Source organism: Mustela nivalis (assembly GCF_964662115.1).
Source record: "Mustela nivalis genome assembly, chromosome: 1".
Taxonomy (NCBI): domain Eukaryota; kingdom Metazoa; phylum Chordata; class Mammalia; order Carnivora; family Mustelidae; genus Mustela; species Mustela nivalis.
Genome location: NC_139020.1, coordinates 55,756,136 through 55,774,056, shown reverse-complemented (window position 1 = coordinate 55,774,056; position 17,921 = coordinate 55,756,136). Strand labels below are relative to the sequence as shown.

The window sequence follows — 17,921 nt, the reverse complement described above, 5'->3', positions numbered from 1 at the left end:
GGGGATTTCTGTAATTTTCATCATTATATAGAATACAGTAATATAATTCAGAGCTCTAGTTTTGAATAATTTCCATGAATACTACTGAGCGCCCCCTACACAACTTCTGCTTCAGTGGAGTGAAGCTTTCTGATGCATTCTTCAAGTGTTAGCACCATGGCTAAATTCATTCAAGGGATGCAGAGTATGTTCTGTCTCCATCTTCATCTCTGTATTTTTTCATCAGAATTCAACTGGGGCCCCAGGATGCAGGAACTTCTGGCTCCAGGGTCCCAAATAGACCGGGTGTGACCACTCACTGCTGATAGAATCCAAAGGCAGAAAGCTGAGTGGTGATGAAACAAGAAAGGAATTTCAAAGGCCAACAACTGGGAAGTCGGTGGACTTACATCGCAGGGACGGTCCCCACAGTGCTACAAATAGATCTAAGTTTATATAAGGAAAATGCAGGACAAAGGTTGGGGAGTCCATGCAGCTGGGCAGCAAAGGTCAGGCCAACCACAGTCTTGGGGCTCGGGGCAGGCCTTACTGTTTGAGAGAGTAGTTTCACGTCCCATCATGGGAAGCTCCACCTGCCAGGTCTTTGCCTGAGTTAAGAGAGAAGCTGGAAAGAACTTAATTAAGAAGTACAGACTGAGGCCAAAAGGGATGTAGCTGAACTCCTTATTCAAAAACCTTAGAACAGCTCAGAAAGATGTCCATCCATCCCTTATTATGTTTTTCTCCAATGATAGCAAATGCTTCAAAGCCACAAAGGCAGGTGGTCCATTGATGTTTTTGCAACTCAGGGTTGATATCTGAGGGGTAGAAAGAGAGAGACCTGTGTTCAAAATCAATACACATTGAATTCTAGAGCTGTTTTAACTCAGTATCATGTTTAAGAAGGGAAACACTCAGGAATAAGAAAATTGCACAGTTGTAATTTTCAACCATAACACAGCATCAGCTACATTCTGCCTTCCTTTGATACTCAGTTGAAAGGCAGGTCTGTATGAATATAAAGTGCTATTATCTATCTTCTCTTTGAGGCTGCATTTAGTAATCATTCTCATTTAAGTTACTCTTACTGTCCTATGCATGGTTATGCTTCTAGCTCAGGAGGAAAGCGATTGTTATCATAAAAACCACCCTGTTTCTGAGTCGGGTAAAATTTAAAGCCACAAGAAACTACATTATATTTGACAAGAGTTAAACCTTCTGAACAAAAATGCATACATGCTGCAAAATTAAATTAAGCTTGCTTTTATAAACTCTTACTCCAAAGTTCCTTGGGATGGTTAACTACGTAAAAAAGCCTCCTGTACTTCAGTTTTCGATTCCCAGTTATCGGGACAAGAGAGCCAAAAGAACTCCCGGAGGGACCACTCACTTCATGCCCACGTGCCCTGGAGGTAGACCGCACACCTTACACAGAGGCCTTGTGTGCAGGCTGGCTTGAGGTCTGATAAACATGTCCTGTTCCGTATTTTTTTAAGTAGGCTCCACACCCAATGTGAGGCTTGAACTCACCACCCCAAGATCCAAAGTCACAAGATCCATCGACTGAGCCAGGCAGGTGCCCCCATGCCTTGATCTCTAAAGTGAAAGTCATGGAAAAGTAGATATATAACTCGGTGACACGGTGTTGCCTCACATTTCTGGACTCAATCTACTGGGAGGTAATTAAGGATCAGAATCACTTTTCCTCACTAGTGCTTGACAGAGGATGGAAGGAGGAATGGAGACAGTTTATAAGTAAAAAAATCAGATGGGTGGGATGCCTGGATGGCTCAGTCGGTTAGACATCTGCCTTCCGGCTCAAGCTGTGATCCCAGAGTTTTGGGATCAAGTCCCACGTGGGTTTCTTGCTCAATGGGGAGCCTGCTTTTCCCTCTGCCTTCCAGTCTACCTGCTTGTGCTCTCTCTCTGTCTCTGACAAATAAATAAATAAAATCTTAAAAAAAAAAAGAAAAAGAAACCCCTGTGTTTTTCTCCCCATATTTCAGCTCTACCATCTACCCCCAGCTTTTCTCTTTTTTAACGCAAATTATTTATTTTTTAAAGTTTTATTTATTTAAGCAATCTCTACACACAATGTCGTGCTTGAATCCGCCACCCTGAGATTAAAAATTGTATGCTCTTCTGACTGAACCAGCCAGGCGCCGGTATCCCAGATTACTAACTAACCTGACAGCCCACATTACTCTCCAAATTTACTTCTAAATTACTCATCTGTTTCTTTCTTTCTTTCTTTTTAAGATTTATTCAAATGAGAGAGAGAGAGAGAACATACACACAGGCCGAGCAGGGGAAGGGGCAGAGAGGAGGGAGAAGCAGACTCCTTCCTCCTGAGTGCGGAGCCCCATATGGGCTCCACCCCAGGACCCGGAGATCATGACCTACGCCTAAGTCAGATGCTTAAATGACTCATCTGTTTCTTTAATAAAAAATAACTCCATAAAGGATACCGACTTCCCACCATAGGGGACACTTAAATGGTAGAGAGTGGAGTTTTAGAGTACTTATTACAATACCAGATATAGAGAAAGAGGTATTCTTATACTCTGTTATAAACTGGTAGAAGTCATTCTGGGTATAAACGGAACTATAAAAATACTGAGTAAGACCAGCTTTTGACCCAGCACGTCTAGAAATACAGATTTAAACCTCTACCCCAATCAGCCCCCACGGTCATCTCCCACCAAAGCTCTCCATCCCTCCAATAAGAAATGGTGGGGGTGTTATGTGATACAATCCTGTTTGGTCTTCTGTAAATGCAGATTAATGACTCTGGAAGAAAATTCACTGCCCCCAGGTAAACAACTAAAGGCTTCATTAACTCAGCTCATTTTATTCAATTAAAAACTTTTTTGGAAGATAAAATACACGCAGAAACAAAAAAGAAAACCTGGCAGGAATCCACCACATCTCTCACAACCTTATTCAGTCTCCAACAGTCTGCTAATAGAAACATTTGTGAACATAAAGGAACCTTCCTTTACTGTGGAACGGGAAAGACCTGAGGGGGAGCACTTGTACCACTCACCGTGGCCCACACAACCAGCCCTTAGAAAGAAGAGAAGAATGATTTTGAGGAGGGCACTTTTTACATAGGAATTTATCTCATACTTTTAAGAAAAGGAAGATCCGGGGCACCTGGGTGGCTCAGTGGGTTGAAGCCTCTGCCTTCCACTTGGGTCGTAATCTCAGGGTCCTGGGATCAAGCCCCGCATGGGGCTCTCGGCTCTGTGGAGAGCCTGCTTCCTCCTCTCCCTTTGCCTGCCTGTCTGCTTACTTGTGATTTCTGTCTGTCAAGTAAATAAATAAAATCTTGGGAAAAATAAAAAAAAAAGGAAGATCAAAGAAAAAAAGAAAGAAAGAAAGAAAGAAAAGGAAGACCCCTCCTTGCCCCAGCAATAAAACGCTAAGCCCCGCGAGACACCCCAACCTCAAACTGTTCTTCTCCCAACAACGTTTGTTCAAAACCACCGTCCCCCACTTCTTCCATAAAGCTAATAAAGGCAGACCTTCCCTTTGCCTCTCTGGATTTGCCTAGGGTTCACCAAAGCTAGCTTATCCTGGACTGCAATCCTCTGCTACTCCCTACTAAGCTCATTTTTTTTTTAAAACGTAGATAAAATTACCATTTGCTCTGTTCAACACATCCAGCATTGATTCAACATGTGCTGCGTTAGACACTTTATACAGGAGACATGTGAGAACCTCTTTAGTCATCCCTGCAGCCCTTTGAGGAAGAGCTAGCTTTTCCGGGGCTTCCATCTTAGAGGGGAGGGAAGGGAGAGACTTTCAGGGGTTAGATCATTCACCCAAGGTCACAGAGCTGGGTAAAAGGCCACTGCAGTTTCCTGGCAGCCCGGCTCTGGAGTCTGCGCTCTTACCCACAGCTCCCCATTACCAGGCCAGGAGCACGTCTCCTAAGCCCAAAGCTGCTATGGCGGCTTCCCAACTCACCTTCCGGTGTCTTCGCAGACCCCTCGCCAACTGCTTTTCCTTATTAGGGTTGAAAGACCTTCAAAAAATGGTCGTCAGAGCCCGCCCACCCAACCTCCACCTGGTATTTGTCAGCAGCTTTCCATTGCTCTTTGCCTAAAGATGAGAAGGTCAACCTCTCCAGACACAGCTAACGTCTTCCTCCTCCCCCTCCGAGCTCCAGCCTCACAGCCCTGATTTGTTCCTGAAAGGAGTTAGCTGACCCCTCCTCTCCTCCTATTAAGTTAATGCAGTTCTTCTGGTCCTTCAAATCTGACCCTTACCTGACTTCCTTGATGAGACCAAAACCCCTATTGCAGCCCACCAACTGTAAGGAGCTTTTCTGCCTTTTAAGTGTCGTAATTGAGTAGTTTTCACAATATGTATAAATAAATGTAATGCATTTTAAAATCCTGCAAAAGATTATTTTTATTAGTTAGTGATCATGAGTTACTTAATGTTTGTCCTTCCTACCAGGCTGAAAACCCTTGTGGGCAGGGTCCTTGTCGGCTTTTGTCCATCGCTGTATCTCCTGTACCAAGCACATAGTCGCTGTCCATTTATCAAACACTTTTGTTCAATAAATAAAATTCAATCATGAATATTTTTCTTTCTTTTTTTTTTTTTAAAGATTTTATTTATTTATTTGACAGAGAGAGAGAGATCACAAGTAGGCAGAGAGTCAGGCAGAGAGAGAAGGGGAAGCAGGCTCCCCGCTGAGCAGAGAGCCCGATGCAGGACTTGATCCCAGGACACTGAGCCGAGCGGAAGGCAGCGGCTTAATCCACTGAGCCACCCAGGTGCCCCCAATCATGAATATTTTTCAACTAAGGAATAGAGCTCGATGCATTGACAAACATTTTAAAAAGCAGCAGTTTTTTCTTTTGACTATTAACCATTCATAAAAAATTTTACACATAAACGTATTTCTCTAAAGAAACAAATAAAGTTACATATATTCCTATTTTACATTTGAGAAGTCAAATACAATGTCAAAAACATTGTATTTGTTCAAGATTGCTTATAAATTTATAAGCATATCATTTATAATATTTGTAATAGATTTATTTCCACAGCTCCAAGCCCAACAAAAGTATTTGGCTTTTTGCTTCATTTGAGAACTCAGTATTATTACTTTCAATTATGCTCAAATATTTTTACAATTAAAATGTGATATATATATATATATATATATATATATATATATATGACACAGCTTACCAGTTGTTTCTTTTTTTTAATCGTTGGTGCAATTCTTTCAGAAATTATTTTCCTCAAAATCATGGTAGGTCTAAGAATTCCTAAATCATAATCTCAATATATACTCCATCTCTCTCTTTTTTTTAAAGATTTTATTTATTTATTTGACAGAGATCACAGGTAGGCAGAGAGGCAGGCAGAGAGAGAGTTCCAGGGAAGCAGGCTCCCTGCTGATCAGAGCCTGATGCAGTGCTTGATCCTAGGATCTGGAGATCATGACCTGAGCTGAAGGCAGAGACTTAACCCGCTGAGCCACCCAGGCGCCCTATATTCCATCTCTTAATACAGAAATTATAAGTTGTACCTTGCCCAGGATGAGATGTCTCATCATCTGGGTTTGGACTTAATTTAGAATTTAGCATGTTACCTCCAATTACACTAGGAATAGAAAGATGATTCAATCAAACACTTTGTATATATAAATCTTGACTAGAAAGTTACTGATTTTTGCCTATGAGCCAGGGTAAAATACTTACCAGTCAAAATCTCCATGTGACCTCCCAGACGGTTCTAAATACTTGCTTTCCTCTTTAGTACTTTGGGGCTTGTTCAGTCCTCATCTACACTTCCTTCTCCACTCCCGAGTCCCATTTACTTACATCGTGTGTCCGTGTATTACTATCCTGGGAGGATAGTATCACCTCCGTTCTGGGTAGGGCTCATCTCTTCTTCATCATTTTGAGGCAGGCTGTGAGAGGTAGGAAAACAAAACAAAGGCAGATAGTAGAGCTTTGTAACCTGACCCAGGAAGGTTTGAATCCCACAATTGCTGGCTCTTACCGTAGAATTTTTCTTCCCTTCCCATATCTGATCCCCCTCAAGTTTGACAGGGAGGAGCAATCTGAACGGGAGGTATTTTCAGACTAATTTTAAAGAGAGTGTCTTGACCTTGTTTGAGAGTTGGTAGGTCAGAGGCTTGAGGGGGTGGATAAGGCTCACGGGACCTGATTTCTGGTTCTCTTACTGCATCATCCAGCAAGTTACCAATATAATGTTGTCCGTACTTTCAGCATCCACAAAATGGAGGACAATAAAATACTGGCTATGGAACTTTTAAACCTAAAGTCTGGAACAAAACAAAAACTCAATAGACTTTACAAACTACTCTTACTGTTTGTGGGCAGATAGGAAGGGGTATGAGTGTAACCTGGGAAGGTGGAGCTGCGATTGGCTGAGTATCTTGCTGAAGAAATAAAATTATGTGGGACAAGATTAAGGTTTTGCTTCCTTCAAACCACCAGTCCGGCTCTGGAATTCTTTTGTTTCCACAAGTTGCCTCATTAAATCCCTTCGAACATCCTGTGGAGAAGTCTCTGGGAACTTTTATTTCTCCCTTGGATTTTTCGGAAGGAGCTTCCAACTGCCGGACGTCTCCTGAACCATACGGTAGGGGATTCTGTTAAAAAGCTCACAGAAGTGGTAGGAAAGGTATTACTAATTAATTAACACCAGAGACACCTCATGAATAAAAGAGTCCACATAATTAGTATTCACAAATTGTGAGGGAGGGAAGATGGGGAGGAGAAAAAGAAGAGCGCCCTTGGGTGACAGGAAGTGGGAGGAGACTTTTAAAAGACTTTTCGAAAAGGGAGGAGACTTTTAAAATCTTGGACCTAGGGCCGTTTAAGTAGCTAGAATTTTCTTTTTGTCAACCTCGACTTCTCTGTGGATATGGAGAAAGCAAAAGGCAAAAAGGTAAATACAATTTTAGTGGTTTTGTTTCTGTCTGTCTTTGAGAGCCTCTGTCCTGTTTCTCCCTCCCGCTTGAGCACACTTGATCCTTGTTTTGAGGAGAAAAGAATATGCCTTGATTTCCTCTTAAGAAAAAAACAAAACAAAACAAAACAGTAAAGTCCTAAATAACCATCGCAGCCTGATAATATTGGGGCAAGGATACTGTATATAAGAAACAGGGCTTCCTATTTTGGTTTTGAAAAGATGCTTTATCCTGTGTTTAAGAAGATTTTGCTTTCAGGCCTGGAGGGGAGTGGTGACAGGAGAAGAAGGAGGTGAGGGGAAAACTTCAGGAAGAGGTAAAGGAACTGAGGTTGGTGGGGAGAACTAGATGCTTTAATTTGCCCTCAACAGACACCGGTCCTAAACCAGTAATGGTAGGTCTGAACCTGTCTTTTCCAAAGGTCACCAGGGCTATGGAATAATCCAAAGTCAGACATACTGACAAGCACGACAGGCAGAAATTAAAGGTAGAGAAGCTTTGGGGCGCCTGGGTGGCTCAGCAGGTTAAGCATCCAATTCTTGATTTCAGTTCACTGCTTGATTTCATGGTCAGGAGTTCAAGCCCCACAATGCCTTCCAGGCTGGGTGTGAACCTTACTTTAAAAAAAAAAAAAAAAAAGGCAGGGAGGATTTGAGACCTTTCAGTGGAACCGAACCACGGTGCTAAGGGAACCCGAACACTCTCAACCATCATTTTTGCCCAATTTTAAGACTTAAGACATTAGGCTCCAAAGTGAGTAGTTAAGGCTATGCAAATGTAAAATTTGTATATGAATGCAAAGCTGCTATAGTGATGTAAAATGCCATACAAGTGTTAATTTGTCCTGTGCTCCCGCCTTGAGGACACTGGAAAGGATTTCCAGGTAGGGATTTTGTGTTCCTCAGAAATGCCTGCCTGTGTGTCTTTGGGTGAGGTAGCTTCTGCATCTGAAAAACAGAGTTGGAAATTGCTACTAGGTTGCTGTGGGGAGTTAATGAAAGAAAATAAAAAATACATCAAGATCTTATGTAAGAGGTTTCTCTATCAGATAACTGTATCCTCAACTGTTCTCTTGCTTCTGGTGTTCTATTAAACAATGTTTGAGGGCCCAGGAGGAGAGAGAAATTCTGCCCCTAGGCAGCTTACCTTCAAAGGGGGTAAGGAGCACTGTTCAAATCCCACAAGCAAATGTAAAACTGACTGATAAGGGGGAGGCGGAGAGGCAACTTGGGAGTTGTGACCTGGTCTGAGGAGATTAGGAGGGGCGGCCAGGTGAGGGAATACTGGAAAAGAGATTCTGAAGGAGAAGTAAGATTTAAGAAAGTGAGTAGGAAGAAGGCTGGCGTGGGGTGAGTGAAATCTCTTCAGGCCAAGGTAACTAGGCTGGAAAGGAATTCTATGACCAGCCCTTGGGGCCATGGAGAGGCTGGTCCGCTGAATTAAAGACATTTGTATATCTTCATACTAAACACAAGGAACCGCCGCAGGAGTATATATAGAATCCCTCTGGCAGTATTAGGGGAAAACTCTGGAAGAGATCAGGATGGAAGGAATGGGGGAAGAAAATCTTCAGGTAAGAGAATAAGGGATAGGGCAGGTGATACAGGTAAGGGCTCCTGCACCCCCTAGCCAAAGAACCTAGTTTCTTCTACTTCTGTGGTTGTTATCTATATTTTGTCTTTTTCATATTTTCGTCTTGGCCTCCCATTTCCCCATCTACCTCATTTTAGAAGTCAGCCTGGGGTTGAGATGATTTCCCAGAGGAGAAGCTGCACTGCCAGTGATGTGTCTAATGACTATCCTGGTGCCGTGGATGTGAGTTCTCTCGAGGCAGGTAGTGTGTGTGGTGGGGCGGGCACGCTCGGGAAGACGGCTCCTCTGTCCCCGGCAGAACTCCACCAAGTCGGGGGAGCACTCTCTGGCTGGCCTATCCGAACCAGCATCAGAAGAAACCAGAGAGAAGCAGCAGGCTCCTGGTGAACCAAAGTTGCAAAAAACCTCCACCAGCGGGACCAAACGGAAAAGATCCGTGAAAGAAGACAAAGGTAAGAAGTCTACAAGCCCTCAAATCTCCTTTCCTTGGGTTAAGAAGACTGAGGAATTTTCTGAAGGAATAGAAAAAGTAGGGGGAAAAAAAAGTCCTGTATTCTGAAAACCCAAACCTTCCTTTGGCGTTCAGCTTACTTCGCCCGCGCCTGAAGCCTTCTATCAGCCACCTCTGTTAAAACTTGGGTGTCTTCAGGTTTCCAAACTCTGACAGTGTATTTGTTCAGTTCATCATTTTGACTTTGCTCGCTGCTTAGTGTTAAGGGATCTCAGAGTACAGTGGTTTGGGGACAGACTGCTATAAATTTGAAATCCTATCCTTAAAACTCCACCTTCTTTTTCTAAGAATGGAGGATAATACTTAACTTAGGTCAGATGGAGTGGGCTGCAGGCTCCATTGTAGTGTATAGGGAATAATTGGGTAAAAATGCCTACATGATACCTGACTAGTAATGTGCACTCGGTAAAGCCTCATAACTGTTAGTGTCATTATAGTTGTCTATTCTGGAGTGTGTTCTAGAAGTCTTCTCTGGACAGTGAGAGTGTGTGAGGAAGCTGTGTGCGGTGAGACCCAAGCACTGCCCAGAGTGGGGAGGGCTGATGTAATTCTGAGAACGGGTGGTTGTGTGTAGCATCGCCTAGTTGTTTGCTTTGTTCCTTGGTGAGGGGACCAGGCCCCACTGAGGATTACAATGACGGGTTTAAAATTACTCTCATTCCCCTGGATTGGAAGTAAGATCTCTAGTACAGCCTCGTTGAAGTCTGGGTGTAAGTGCCCACAAGGGAGCAAGTATGGAAGTTTCAGGAAGTAAAAACTGGAGCTTCAGAAGTAGTAAGTCCGTCCCAGGTTTGAGGTTGTGTCTTTTGGAAGTTCCGGGGTCTCTGTCAAGTCATTGAATCTGCAATGGGGATTGGGTTGGGAGAACTTAAAAGTTGTACTTTGACATTTTAAAAGGCTATCCCAAAGTGAATTATTGCTAATTTCATCCTGTTTTCCTCCTGCATCTTGTTCAGAAAAGAAGGAAGAAGGCAGTGGAAAAGTAAGACTTCGGAAGAAAATCCCAGTTCCTCCATTACCTTTGAAATTGCCGCCCGCCAACATGCTTCACCGAGACGTCCTGCGGGCCTGGTGCCAGCAACTAAAGCTGAGCACCAAAGGCCAGGTGACTGCCCGGGGTCAGAGGCAGTGCTCCTGGGGGGGAGGGGGAGGATCCTTACTTGATTTTAACTCCTTTTTCTCTTGTCTTAGAAACTGGACGTATATAAGAGAATCTGCGAATATGCTTACCCTGATCAACAGGTAAGTGATTCGTAGGGATTTGACAAAGGGGAAGCTTTAGTCCTCATTCTGATTACCTAATGGAGCATCAGAAAGTCTGTGGAGGGATTACTTTAGCCTCTCCTTCCCTCTGAAGGGAAATAACACACCCACCCACCCACCCACACCGACCACCCCCTTCCACCCCTACCACCAGCCACTTCACACCAAAATTGGGCAAAATCGTAAAAATTGGACTGCACTTCTGACAGCACCTTAACCTTGCAAACCCTGTTTATAGAAGAATATTCCTGTCACCGCAGAGGAGGCCAAGATTCTCTCACAGTCACAAAGAAGATCAAAGATGGAGCAGGGGGAAATGTCTCTGGAAGGTTTCGGAAAAAGGGTATCTTCGGACGGGACCTACCCTCCTGAGGTGGCTGCTCCCCCTGAGGGTGGGGCACCCACCTCTGTGGGGTCTGGTGCTCTCCTGGAGGGAGTCGATACCGTTGTTGTGACAACTTCAGCCCCAGATGCTGTGTTTGCCTCCTGGTCGAGAATTGCAGGCAGGGCTGGCAAGACGGAGACCGTGGAATCGCCACAGGAGGCCCACGGTAAGCCCAGGCTTGAGATTTCGCTCTGGCCCTGTTGAAGGAAAAAATGCAATTGATGTTAACCTCCAATCAGTTTTAGGGTATATCAAAATCACCTGAAGGGTTGGTGATTCCTGGGCCCTACCCACAAGAGTTTCTGATTCAGAACTGAGGTAGGTCCTGGGAATTTTCTTTTCCAGTAATTTTTCAGCCAGTGCTGATGATGCGAGTCTGGGGACCGCACTTTGAAAACCACTGCTGCAAATTATTGATGTCATCAAAAGGGAATGGCAATCTGTTTGGCTTTCTTTCCCCTTCTTGAAGGAATTCAAAGAGCACGCTCTAAAATCAGCTGCCTGAGCTTAAGCCTGGGATCTTCTAAAGTCTGTTAAGTGAGTGACATTACCAAGATGTTTAATACAGTTCCCAGTTTTCTCACCATAAAATAGGTTAATAGTTACACCTACCTCATAATGTTGTAAGAATTACAGGATATAAAATTAAGAGAAGCCATAAGCTGGTTAGCCCAGTACAATGCCTTTTGAAACCCCAAACCCATTTCATGCAGACCCTCCCAGACCATTCCGGTTTAGTCTTTCTATTGAAGGAAACCAGAGTATGTCATCCCAAATTATACCTGTCCTAAATTGTTTTAAAATGTATAATAAAAATTGCTTTGAGCTGATGGCAATTAAAGAGCAGTCAACCCAGAAAAGTCCCTTTTTACTGCCGATAGGCAGCTTATAAATTCTCTTTATGCTGGAGATAGTCCACTGAGAGGTGGCACCAGAGATACCTTATTTATTAAGTTCCTTCCCCATAGATTGACCTGCCCACTCTCTGCCGCCCCCAGGAGCCTAAAACTGCTTCCCTTTTTCCTGTTGTTTCTCTACAAATTCCTCTTTCTTTGTAAAAAATGAGGATTCTGAGCCACCATTTTGAGTTCGTTTTCGTTGGTGGTTTCTTCAAGGGATGTGTGCCATATGCATTAAGAAACTGATTTTCGGGGCGCCTGGGTGGCTCAGTGGGTTAAGCCGCTGGCTTTGGCTCAGGTCATGATCTCAGGGTCCTGGGATCGAGTCCCGCATCGGGCTCTCTGCTCAGCAGGGAGCCTGCTTCCTCCTCTCTCTCTCTGCCTGCCTCTCCATCTACTTGTGATCTCTCTCGGTCAAATAAATAAATAAAATCTTTAAAAAAAAAAAACTGATTTTCTCGGGGGACCTGGGTGGCTCAATTGTTAAGCATCTGCCTTCATCTTGGGTTATAATCCCAGGGTCCTGGGATTGAGCCCTGCATCAGACTGCTGCTCAGTGGGAAGCCTGATTCTCCCTCTCCCATCCCCCCTGCTCCTGTTCCCTCTCCAGCTCTCTCTCTCTCTGTCAAATAAATTTAAACATCTTTTAAAAAAAAAAGGAAGGAAGGAAGAAGGAAACTGATTTTTTTTTTTTTTTTTTTTTTTATCTTTTTGTGAAGGAGTCCCTGCTCCAAACCTAGGATGGGCAGAAGTAAAGTTTTGCCTCTTTGTACTATCATTTACCACACTTGGAGCTATACCACTTCCAGCTACACTTTTTCCACCGAAAAGTTTGTGGGGTGTGTGTGTGTGTGTGTGTAAGGTTTTATGTATTTATTTGACAGAGTTCAAGTAGAGGAGCAGGCAGAGGGAGAGGAACCCAGGAACCTCTCCTTTTTAAAGTTTTAATAAAAACTGTTTTGTATGGTTTTCTAAAAGGGCACCGGACAGGGATGCCTGGGTGGCTCAGTTGGTTAAGCGGCTGCCTTCAGCTCAGGGCGTGATCCCAGCGTCCTGGGATTGAGTCCCACATTGGGCTCCTTGCTCTGCAGGGAGCCTGCTTTTCCCTCTGCCTCTGCCTGCCATTCTGTCTGCCTGAGCTCGCTCGCTCTCACTCTCTCTGACAAATAAATAAATATATCCTTATAAAGGGGGGGTGGGGGTGCGCAGGACAGAGTAGGTTAAGCTAGGATTCCAGGGCTTGTATCTTGGAGCCGGCACTTAAGAAAAGTAGAAACAAAGACCATGATCTATTCTTGACCAGAAGAACATCAGACTTTATTCGTGCTGTCTTCATTTTTCTTTCCCTTTTCCTTCTCCAGGTGTCAGGTGGTGTGTGGTCCATGGAAAAAGTCTGCCTGCAGACACAGAAGGTTGGGTTCACCTGCAGTTCCATGCAGGACAAGCCTGGGTGCCTGAAAAACGGGGAAGAGTATGTGCCCTGTTCTTGCTACCAGCCTGCAATTTTCCACCCCCACACTTGGAGGACAATATGCTGTGCCCCAGATGTGTTCGGAGGTAAGTACCTGGTGCTTTTCTACAAACGAAAACTGGACACCTGGTGTTCAGTTAGGGTAGAGAGGAGATGCATGTTAATTTTAAATAGATCCATATTTCTTACACGAGCTGTCAGTAAAGAGTTCCAAGAAAGTAATTACTGAGTTAAGTGTATTCCTAAGAAAAAGCATTTATAGATCAGGGCTTACTGCTTCTGCCTAGAGACCCACCCATAATTGTGGAGAAACAGTATTGATTAAATACTGTATTACAGGTATATGCATGTCACAAAAATAATGACTAGCAAAACAACAGCAACAAAACCCCCTAAGTAGACTCCAGTCTAATGGGGATATTGCTCTGTAAACATAGTACGTGATGACTAGTATCAAAGAAGAGGTTTCTTAACTTGAAGGAAGAATTGCCTACGTGGAAAGAAGAAGAAAGCTCATTTTTTAATAGAGCAGCCAATGCCAAGTCTGAGAGAATTGAGGACAAAGTAGGAATTTTTAATATTTTAGTGTGACAGCTATGGTTAAAAAAAAAAAACAACAAAACTGCTTGCTCCTGGGGCGCCTGGGTGCTCAGTGGGTTAAGCCTCTGCCTTCGGCTCAGGTCATGATCCCAGGGGCCTGGGATCGAGTCCCGCATTGGGCTCTCTGCTCAGCAGGGAGCCTGCTTCTCCTCATCTCTCTTTCTGTCTCTCTGCCTATTTGTGATCTCTCTCTCTGTCAAATAAATAAATAAAAAATCTTAAAAAAAAAAAAAACTGCTTGCTCCTTATAAAGTGGGCATAATAATGCCTATCTGAAGTACTTTGAAGATTAGAAGAGTTAATAAATGTCAAGTTCTTTTTTTCTTTTCCTTTTTTTTTTAAATTTATCTGACAGAGATCACAAGTAGGCAGAGAGGCAGGCAGAGAGAGAGGAGGAAGCAGGCTCTTCACGGAGCAGAGAGCCAGATGCGGGACTCGGTCCCAGGACCCCGGGATCACGACTTGAGCTGAAGGCAGAGGCTTTTTAACCCACTGAGCCACCCAGGTGCCCCAATAAATGTAAATTTCTTAGCACTGTGTCTGATGTGGGAAAGCATTAAAAAAAAAAAAAAATGTGGGTATTAATTATTCCAGCGAGTGGGATTCCTTTCAATGAAGTCATAAAGATGGAAATATACAGTGTATGCAAAAAAAACAGTTTTTGGTTCTAATTGAGCACTATAGACTTTAAGTAATATCATTAGTTTAGGGTCTGATTATAGTCAGCTTTGAAGGTTTAGAATTTACCCAGTAGCCCATGGTGCTCTTTCAAATGATGCCTTTAGTTATGTGATCAATGAAATACCTCCATAATCACCAAAGAGCCTACTCTAGAAGTATAATTGTGAAGAGAAACAAAAGTTTTTTTGTTTTTTTTTTCCTCTGCAATTTAAATTCTAAGCCAATTAAAATCAACAGTGACTGGCTGGTGCAGAATAGACCTGGGGAGGGAAGGGACCCGATAAATTTGTTCTCTATAAACTAGACTAGCTAATTCTTTTAAGATTTCTGATTCTAAATAGGATGGGAAATATTTTTATTAAAAGAAGCCACTACTATTGACAAACAGGTGAGGTGGGGTGAGGTAAAGCGGGGTGAGTACTGTTGTTTCAAAGCCGTAGCAATAGCACTGGCTCAAGGAAGGGGACAGTCCTCCACTGAAGCCCCTTTTCTTGCAGCAACCATTTCCATAATTTTACCTAGGCCACTTCACTTTTCTGGGCCTCGGTTTCCACATCACTGATAAAAGGAGCCACATTGACAGGGAGGTGTGCAAAAGTCATCAAAGTATGAAAATTTAAGCAGCACCAAGAAGTTTGTATGCCTGTAAAGAAATTTTTTTTAAGATTTTTTATTTATCTATTTGACACACAGCACAGGAGCACACTGAGGCAGAGCGGCAGGCAGAGGGAGAGGGCGAAGCAGACTCCTCGCTGAGCAGGGAGCAGGGTCTTATGACCTGAGGAGGAAGGCAGCCACCTAACTCACTAAGCCACCCAGGTACCCCAGAAAAGAAATTTTTAATTCCAAAAGCTATTGTATTTATGGGTTTTGTTTGTTTGTTTCCATTATATTTACTTTTATAGAGAATCTACTGAGGAGGATGAAGTACAGTTTTTTTTTTCCCCCCAAAATACACACATTGCATTGGTCATAGTACAGGACTATAATACAGTAGAAATATAAACAACAAAAATCACTTTATTTTTTAAAATTTATTTTTATTGAAGTTCAGTTAACATACAGTGTATTAATTGGTTTCAGAGGTGGAGGTCCATGATTTATCAGTTTTCTGTAATACCTAGTACTCATTGCATTATGTGCCCTCCTTAATGCCTATCACCCAGTTTTAAAGAAAAGGATATATATACAAAATTTTGTAGTTTCAAAGATTAGAGTGTAGGGGCACCTCGGTGGCTCAGTGGGTTAAGCCTCTGCCTTTGGCTCAGGTCATGATCTCGGGGTCCTGGGGTTGAACCCCCACATAGGGCTCTCTGCTCAGCGGGGAGCCTGCTTCCCTGTCCCCTTCTGCCTGCCTCTCTGCCTACTTGTGATCTCTCTCTGTGGCAAATAAATATATAAAATCTTAAAAAAAAAAAAAAAGAGTGAAGGACACGGAATCTGATCAGGTAGCTTTTTATTGGGTGATGGGCCACTGAAGGGTTGGAAGCAAGAAAGTGCACTGAGGCTTACATTGTAGAAGAGGGAAGAGAGTGAGATCTGTTAGAAAAATGTGGGAAAGTTGTTTTTAATAGGTTTTACAGGCCTAGCATCTTCTAAAGGTGCCAAAACAGAATCTGGCTTTAGGTAATATAAATGAAGCAGAAGAAGGTAGAAATGATACACTTGCTTGGATAATGGGAGATTCAGAGCAGTGAAGGATACAGGTGCCTTTTTGAGGCTTGAATACGTGAAGCAGACAAGTAGGAGGGGTGACTAGAGGTGTTTTCCAAAAGCACAAATGGAGAGGTGCATCAAAAGGATACTCAAAGGAGATTTCCATTGTGCTGTATTGAAAAGGGTGTGCTTCTGGGCTTAGTTTGGTGCAGCCCAGAGATCCCTCTCCCCAGCCCTCAGTTGTGCTGGAACCATCCCCCCTTGGCCTACAGGGGCCCCATCCTTAGGGTCAAGGTTACTGAACATCTTAGGTCTTGGACAGTTGACCGAGGTAGAAGCCTGAAGTAGGTAGAACCCTCAGGTTAGACTCCTCCTCCCCCAGCCAGGAGTGGCAGCCCCTGGGCCCCAGTTACTGTCTCTCACAGGACAAAGTATGTGAGTGTGCACTTGTATTTCCCCCTTCTGGCTCTCCTACTTCTTGCCAAGAATTGTTGCTGCCAAGCAAGTTGAATAAAATTGAGGTCACTCTGGAGAGTCCTTTAATGACCTACCAAGGCCACTAGGCAAATGGTAAAAAAATTCATTGGGGGGCTTTTCCTGCCCATGGGCTGAAGATAGGAGCATATTACAGAGACATAACGGGCCTAATAGTTACTCCTTGATGACTTGGTTGCATGCTTTACCCCCCACTATCCTCAAGTTCAGGAACAGTTCCACCAGTGGCATTCTTGGCTGTTTTTAAGGGTGTAACTTAATGTTTCTTCTTGGATCTTATCTTTTTAAAAAGGAACATACTTTGTTTGCTTTGTAGGAATAAGGTGTTAATGAAAAGCCTCCAGTGAGCTCACAGTACCAGGAAAAAGGGGTACAGCGGTGATTATGATTACTGGTAGAAAGGGAACTACAAGCAACTCCGCAGTGCCACTGATGGGAACTGCAGGCTGCTCCACACCCTCCATCTTCCTGCTTCCAGGGCCCACGGGCCTGGTCCACTGCAGATGTTACCCTCCGACCCCTAGACCCCTACCAGGGCCTGCACTGTCGTGGGTTGGGATACAAGGGCTATTAATGCTTTACATTGGAAAAGCATTTCAAAATTACTATTTATTCTACTAAATAAGATGGAAAAGTCATTCTTCTACCAAACGTTGACCCTTCTGAAGTAGAAGCAACCTTAAGAGTTCTTTTGAGGTGGGAGACTGAGCCTCGCCTTGCCTCGCCTCGCGGAAGGGGTGGGGTGGGAAGCGCACCTGTACAGCATCTAAGCTGGATTTCTCTTCTCGCGAGAGCCTGACTCCCCCTGCCCAGAGGCTGCTCAGGTTCATGGTTTCAAACGGTAGAGTGTTTCAAACCTAAGGGAAAGCTTTTATTCTTTCCCACTCCCCAAAACATACTTTTAATATAACAAAACGTTTTTTGATGTTTTCTTAATAACCTGAGACCTCTGTGGTGTGTCTCAGGAATAAAATCACAGAACACTTGGCTGATATTATTTCCCCTTATAACTATTATGTATGTTTCTAGTGGTTAAAAATAATTTAAGGATATTTCTGACTCAAAATTTCTTAATGTATTGGATTTCAAATGTGTATGTAAAACCTATTGTATATAGGAGACCATATGCATTCTGGGCAAATTATTAATATTCTTAACTCAGGAGTAAGCCAAAAATAATGATTTTTTTTTTTTTGGCGTGATTTTTTTTTAAACCGCTCAAATGAGGTAGGATTGATATTTTTTAAAAACTACATTTACTGTATACACTTTGATGAGTTTGATTTATTTAAAATTTTTACATTCTCCTGAATTTAGAGTCCTTGGTTCTTAGAAAAGATTTGTTTGTTTGTTTGTTTTCCCCACTTGTGGCTTTATGGCAGTTTCCAACATTGGTTTATTGTTGTGGATTTTGCCCTATG

At 43.2% G+C, this 17,921-nt stretch overlaps 1 protein-coding gene across 1 annotated transcript; it reads left to right on the top strand.

Annotated features, from left to right (window-relative positions):
- Positions 1-6,900: 6,900 nt before the first annotated feature.
- On the top strand, positions 6,901-16,847 carry DPPA4 (developmental pluripotency associated 4; the record flags this gene model as incomplete). Its single annotated transcript, XM_082688568.1, has 7 exons — positions 6,901-6,924; positions 8,838-8,991; positions 9,995-10,155; positions 10,242-10,292; positions 10,552-10,864; positions 12,959-13,154; positions 16,817-16,847. 7 exons carry the CDS (start codon positions 6,901-6,903, stop codon positions 16,845-16,847), a joined length of 930 nt encoding a protein of 309 aa, XP_082544694.1.
- Positions 16,848-17,921: the final 1,074 nt, after the last annotated feature.